This window comes from Rhineura floridana, chromosome 4, assembly GCF_030035675.1.
Source record: "Rhineura floridana isolate rRhiFlo1 chromosome 4, rRhiFlo1.hap2, whole genome shotgun sequence".
Classification (NCBI taxonomy): domain Eukaryota; kingdom Metazoa; phylum Chordata; class Lepidosauria; order Squamata; family Rhineuridae; genus Rhineura; species Rhineura floridana.
The window spans coordinates 66,080,759-66,086,877 of record NC_084483.1 but is presented as its reverse complement, the minus strand read 5'-3'; the positions used below and the strand labels follow the sequence as shown (position 1 = coordinate 66,086,877).

Sequence of the window (6,119 nt, the reverse complement as noted above, 5' to 3'; positions counted from 1 at the left end):
CAGAATATGAAAAATACTGTATATTGGAAATATATGGTCGTTTACAGCAATTTAATAAAGATGTGCAAATTAGTATAACTTTGCACATTCCTAGTCTCCCTGAAAGGTAAATGACACTGATGGGAAAAAAAGAAGTCAAACAAATATCTTAACAAATGAAGAATCTGGCATGTTTTGTAATGGGAAAATGATTTTTTCACAGAAGAAACTATATTCATCTGATATTGTGCTTCATTTCCAGATTAGAACATTAAAAACAGCAAACTTCAGCAAAACAGAAGTTCTTGTAAGAGCGTTTATTGAATCATTTAACAGTTCAAAGTCAGTTCATGCGCATTTTATGTGCTTCCCCCCTTTTAAAATTCTGTTTTCATGTAAATTGCAAATGCCTGAAAAAGCTGTACCAAGATTTTTTCCACCTACCATGTAAATTCATCAAATATTTGCATGCTCACTATTTTATTTGCTTCTTTGCACAAAGAACTTTTTTTCAAAGGCATATTCTAAATATGTATGTGCACTACATTTAGGATGCATAAAAACAAAACTGGCACTGATGGATCAAACATTTCTCCAAAAAGAAGTTGAGGCAGGCTTTGTTGAATGGTATTTTTAATAAGCCCTCATGATTGGGAACATCAGAGTGGGAGAGGGTGGGGTGCGGGAGTGAAAATGTCCTTTTCCTTCACAGAAGCTGAGAGATGTTTTGCTAATAGCAAGTTCCAAAGCAAACAGGCAAGGAAGCAGCAGCATGTTTCTTACACACAGCCTGATATCATGCACAATTGACTGTGGATAATAATAATAATGTTAACTTGTGGATTTTGTGGTACAGGTAGGCATAACTCTCTGTATGGCGCATGTCAAGTCTGTGATGTCTCTAAGGGTGTATTGTATATTGAGGGGCAGCAAGCATGTGTGTATGGGTGTGTGTGTGTGATAAAGCTAGTCTACATTCCATGCATAGCTATTGTGCCCCTTGGCCTGCTTCCCCATAGCACTTCTTCAGACATCAGAACTGGAGCTGAGGTTTGTTAGCCGGGGATCTGCGTTGATCTCATACCTGTAGTGATAGCCCTCCATGTGGTCTCTACAGGCATCCCTGATATTGTACATCCACTTTTTGATCCCTTTTCGGTTCAAGTACAAAACCAGGAGGAAAATGGCACCAATGAGAGCCAAGACTATCCCGAGGAAGACGTAAGAAGTCTGAAGCTGAGTCTGGTTATCGGTCCATTCTGGGCAGTTCAGGTCTGAAACATCAATGTTCACCAAGGAGCTGTTCTCCATCTCTTTGGGATAAGAGCAATTGAGGGCCCCTTTGGCCTCCACCTGATTGCTCTCCTTGAGCCAGCCAACCAGGTCCTCGATGCCACAGTCGCAGACCCAGGTGTTGTGGTTAAGGTTGAGGCTGGTGAGCAAGGGAAGGCTGCGGAGCTGCAGGAGGGTGCTGTTCCTCAGGCGTTTGAGGGAGTTGTCACTGAGGTTGAAGCTCTGCAGCTGACAGAGGTTCCCAAATGCCACGTCGTGTAGATCCACCAGGGAGTTGTTGTGCAGGTCCAGGTGCTGCAGGCGGGGCAGCACAGTGAACATGCCCACGGGCAGGTCAAGCAGGTTGTTCTCGGACAGATCCAGGCGCTTCAAGTTCAGAAGAGTCCCCTGCTGAAGCAGCTGGGCCACGGTGGTCACGTAGCTATTGTTAGAGAGGGAGTTGTGCAGGTTGAGCTCCTCTAAAGGGCTGCTGGTATTCCCGAGGGCCGTGGGGCTGAGCCCAAGCAAGACATTGTCGCTGAGGTCCAGCTGCTTCAAGCTGGGCAGCCCGGCAAAAGCCCCAGCCTCCACCCACTTCAGGTGACTGCCACTCAGGTTGAGGTTGCTGAGCTCCAGAAGAGACTCCGAGGGGAAGGAGGCAGAGGAGATGTTGTGGATGCGGTTGCCAGTGAGGAAAAGGTTCCGCACATAGCAGGGCAGGTCCCAAGGCACCTCCGTCAAGTTCTTGTTGATGCACTTCACCGTCCTGGCTGCCTCGGAGCACTCACAAGGTCCCGGGCAATCAGATGGCTGCTGAGCCAAAACCCAGCCCGAGAAGACCACCAGTAGCAGCAGTGGTTCTAGCCACCTAGCCCCTCTCTTCCCCCTAGTTGGTGTGGGGGGTGCAGAGCCCCAAAGAGAGCACCCCAGCATCACCGCCTCTGCCAGGGGCTGCTCTCTTGTGGCACTCACACTCTGGTTTTGGCTGCCACGTGCCCCTTCAGCAAGCAGGGGTGGGCGCTGGAGAATGGACACCTGGAGACAGTCACCACCTGGCAGAGTCAGAAAGTGGGAGCAAAGCAGCCCCTTCCTCTCCAGCACAACCGTCTTGGCACAGTGGCAGTCAGCACCAGGGTGCAGGCAGGGACCCACCCAATGCTGCCAAGTGGTTCCTTCCTGTGTTTTTTTGGGGGGGCTCTCTGGTGCTGAAGTCCTTAGTCTGCTCTTCCTCACATCCAGCCACCCCTGGAAAAGAACAACAAAGAGAGAGGATGAAAGCCTCAGAAGCCATTCATGCCATCCCTCAATAAAGCTACTCTTCAACTCCGCTGTACAGTCCTTCTCAACAGCATTGTCCCCCCATCCATCCATGTACCCCTGCTCAGCCATAAAGCCAAGCCCCTGCCTTGAGCAGAACTGCCAAGCCCTCTCCCAGCACAAGTTTCTTCTTGCCTTAGCTTTTCCTACCTTGCCAAATAGGCAGGAGGACACCTTAGGTTAGAAAGTTTTTTTTCTCTGCATACCAACATCTGACAAAGCCAGAATAGACTCATTGAAATTAATGAACCCGCATGAGTCATGTCTATTAACTTCAGTGGGTCTATTCTGAGTAGGATTAACATTGAATCCCTCCCTGTAATATCTGAATTCTAGAGGCTGGAGAAAAACAAAACAAAACAAAAGCAAAAACCGACAGAATTGCCACCACTTTCGCTCCCTTCTTGAGATCTTTCTGAGGCATCTGACTGGACCTTGTTGGAAACACACCACTAGGCTAAAGGGAGTGTGCTCTGGTCCAGCAAGGCAGTTCTTAATTCACTTCACTTCACCAACGTCTTTTGTCCACCACCCTCCAAACGACCCTCTGTGTTAAGGAGTGCGCTTGCAAGATCACATACTTCAGCCACTCCGTGATAAAGGTGGGTTGCCCACCCATCCTTTTCAATGCCTTTTTAGGGATGGAGTTTTAATCCGCTTTAGGTTTTCGGATTACAGAATTTAGGGCCATTACTGCTTCCCCCCTCCCCCAGATTAACCAGCACGTTGCATAACTGGGGGACCGTGTAAGTTTTCTCAACTTCCGCCTCTGTTCCAAAAGCGGAAAATCCCCGCGAAGCCTTTTATCTCCTCCCTTCCCAACTTTTCCCTCCTTCCACCACATTTCCACCAGGAACCTCTAGATTCTGGAGAGATCCCACGTCCCGAATAGGAAACCCGTCTCCCCCACCCCCTCGGTCCTACAAAGACCCACTAAGAGTCACACACACACACACACCGGATCCAGTTGGGCTTTACTCCCGATTATAAAGCTGCAGAGGGTCGGGCTACGTGTAGGGAGCAAACCGCACTGCCTCTGGACGTAGGCACAGGATCACACCTTGCTTAGCTCAAATCCGGACTCGTCTGCCTCTGCTCTGTTCTTGGGCGGGAAGGCGATGAGGAATGTGGTCCTAGCCTCGCAGAGCAGCAGCAACGGTAAGATCAGCCTTTCCTGGGCCGTATTGGGTTTAGCAACCCTCGGCGCCTCCGGCGCCTCCTTACCTGGCTCTCTCTTCTCGCACCCGAGGCTCCCGCTCCAGCCGGTCCAGCGCAAACTCCACAGCCGAGTGAGAACTACATGGCGCAGGCAACAACTTTCCCTCCCACTCCCTGGCCGTGCCTCTAGCCCAGCCTCCGCTGGCAGGAGAAACCAATGGCAGCCACGGCCGCGGGGAAGCCTTGCACCACGCCCTCGGTGACAACCGGATCCTTCTCGCACCCGGCAGTGGATTTGTGGAGGCTGCTGGAGTCGACGCAGCGGTCCCTTGCGGCGGCCGCGGCTGGCTTAGGGAGGCTGGCGGCTGGAACGATGCCGGATGCTGTCTAGGAATAGTGGGTCGCTCGAGTAAATCGGATGGGGCGCGCGGGGAGATGCCTTTAGCGGTCAGGAAAAAAAGGCACTCTGTGTGAGCTCAGAGGCAGTTTATTGTGTCATAAGTCCCAGACAAAGGCTCAATCGGGGGGGAAAGTTTATTTACCGTACACTCCTATATATTTCTATTTAGGAGTTAGCCACATAGAATTGAATGCCACTTGTTTCTCTTTCTTTCCGCCCTTGTTTCTCTTTCTTTCCTCCAAGAAGCTCAGAGCAGCACCCGTTGTCCACCACTTTTATCCTCACAACAATCCTGTGAGGTAAGGTAGGCTGAGAGAGCGCGAGTGTCTGCGCGCAACTGGCCCATGGACACCAGTGAGTTCCGTAGCTGAGCAAAGACGAATGAAGCTGACTATTGGAATATTCAGGACAGACAAAAGAAAGTGCTTCTTCACACAGCACATCGTTAAACTATAGAATTCGCTCCCACAAGAGTCAGGGATGGCCTAGACACTTTCAAAGAGGATTAGACAAATTCATGGAGTGGCTACTACCCATGATGGCTGTGCTCTGCCTCCATAGATGAAGGCAGTATACTTCCAAATACCAGGAAAACTGCAGGAAGGGAGAGTGCTCTTTGCATGTGGTTGGCCATTGTGAGAACAGGATGCTGGACTAAATGGGCCACTGGCCTGATCTAGAAGACTGTTATGTTCTTAAAGATTTGAACCTGGGTCTCCCTCATTGTAGCCTATCCACTCTACCACACTGGCTTTCACTGAGGCGAAAGTCGCAGAGTCCTGCCTTAAATGAAACCCTGGCTACTGTGGCTGCTTTACAGTGGCTGCAACCTTTATCTGGTGCAGGGGTGAGGGACCTTTTTCAGCCCAAGGGCTGCATTCCCTTCCAGGCAACCTTCTAGGGGCCACATGCCAGTGTGGGTGGGGCTAGAAGGAAAGTGGGTGGAACAATGAATGTTAGTTTTTCCTTTGTACAGTAGGCTACTGGCGCATCCCTCTGTGTTCTCCCCTCCAGGCAAGCAGGAAGTGTTCTCAGAAGAACCTACTCTAGCCAGGTGTAAGCACTCAAGGAAATGGCAGAGCAGGACCAATGAGCCTGGGGAGAAGAGGTGTGACTGGGAAAGGGGTGAGGGCTGGGGAGAGTCCCGAGGGCCAAATAGAGAGGCCCCTGTTGTGTAGTGGTTAAGGTGTTGGACTGCGACCTGGGAGACCAGGGTTCAAATCCACACACAGCCATGAAGCTCACTGGGTGACCTTGGGCCAGTCACCGCCTCTCAGCCTCAGAGGAAGGCAATGGTAAACCCCCTCTGAATACCGTTTACCATGAAAACTCTATTCATAGGGTCGCACATAAGTCAAGATCGACTTGAAGGCAGTCCATTTCATTCATTTCATAATATGAGTCTACTTCACATATGTTTTTATATACTGTTGCTGTAATATATTGCATTATTATTTTCTGAATTATATTCTTTGCCTTTAATACTGTCTACAGATCCATTGACTTTGTGGCTTTTGTGCAGCTTGGGGACCTTCTTTATGTCTGTGCATGTGTTTCATTCCGCCACTTCCACCCCTGCTCCCTTCTACCCCTCCTGCATCGCCATCTGTTCTGAAGCCTTCTATCTCTTGGGATCCCAATCTCTTGGGATCCTTTGCCCATGTAGATTTGGTCACGATTGTTCACATGCCCACTGCTGGTTTGTTGAGTGGGCACTGATGTACGTTTTTAGTGTACATTTTTGAACACAATTCAAGTCAGTGCTGCCAGATTTACAACTAAAGTTTGATTGTCTTTGCACTAATGGTTTCAGGGATTTTGGGGGATCAGAAAAGCAGGCAGTTTGTGACAGGTGCCGCCCAACCCTGCCACCCCCAGGCTACTGCTTGGGTTGTCTGCCCCTAAATCTGCCCCTGCCTCTGTAGACTTCTCTTTTAACTCCAAGTATTCAAGGGGAAAATTTTTGGTTTAATCTCTTGGTTCAGGAGATCCA

General features: G+C 49.6%; 1 protein-coding gene across 5 annotated transcripts; it reads right to left on the bottom strand.

The window, feature by feature from the left end:
• Nucleotides 1-595: 595 nt before the first annotated feature.
• Nucleotides 596-4,014, bottom strand: TPBG (trophoblast glycoprotein). 5 transcript variants are annotated; one of them, XM_061623214.1, is made up of 2 exons: nucleotides 3,793-4,014; nucleotides 596-2,496 (listed from the first exon to the last, which is right to left on the bottom strand). In XM_061623214.1, the coding sequence occupies exon 2, from the start codon at nucleotides 2,182-2,184 to the stop codon at nucleotides 1,006-1,008; it is 1,179 nt and encodes a 392-aa protein (XP_061479198.1). In that variant the 5' UTR covers nucleotides 2,185-2,496; nucleotides 3,793-4,014; the 3' UTR covers nucleotides 596-1,005. The 5 variants fall into 5 exon arrangements, with proteins under 5 accessions (XP_061479198.1, XP_061479199.1, XP_061479200.1 ...); XM_061623215.1 differs by lacking the exon at nucleotides 3,793-4,014 and adding an exon at nucleotides 3,629-3,776; XM_061623216.1 differs by lacking the exon at nucleotides 3,793-4,014 and adding an exon at nucleotides 3,527-3,615.
• Between the last annotated feature and the right edge of the window lie 2,105 nt (nucleotides 4,015-6,119).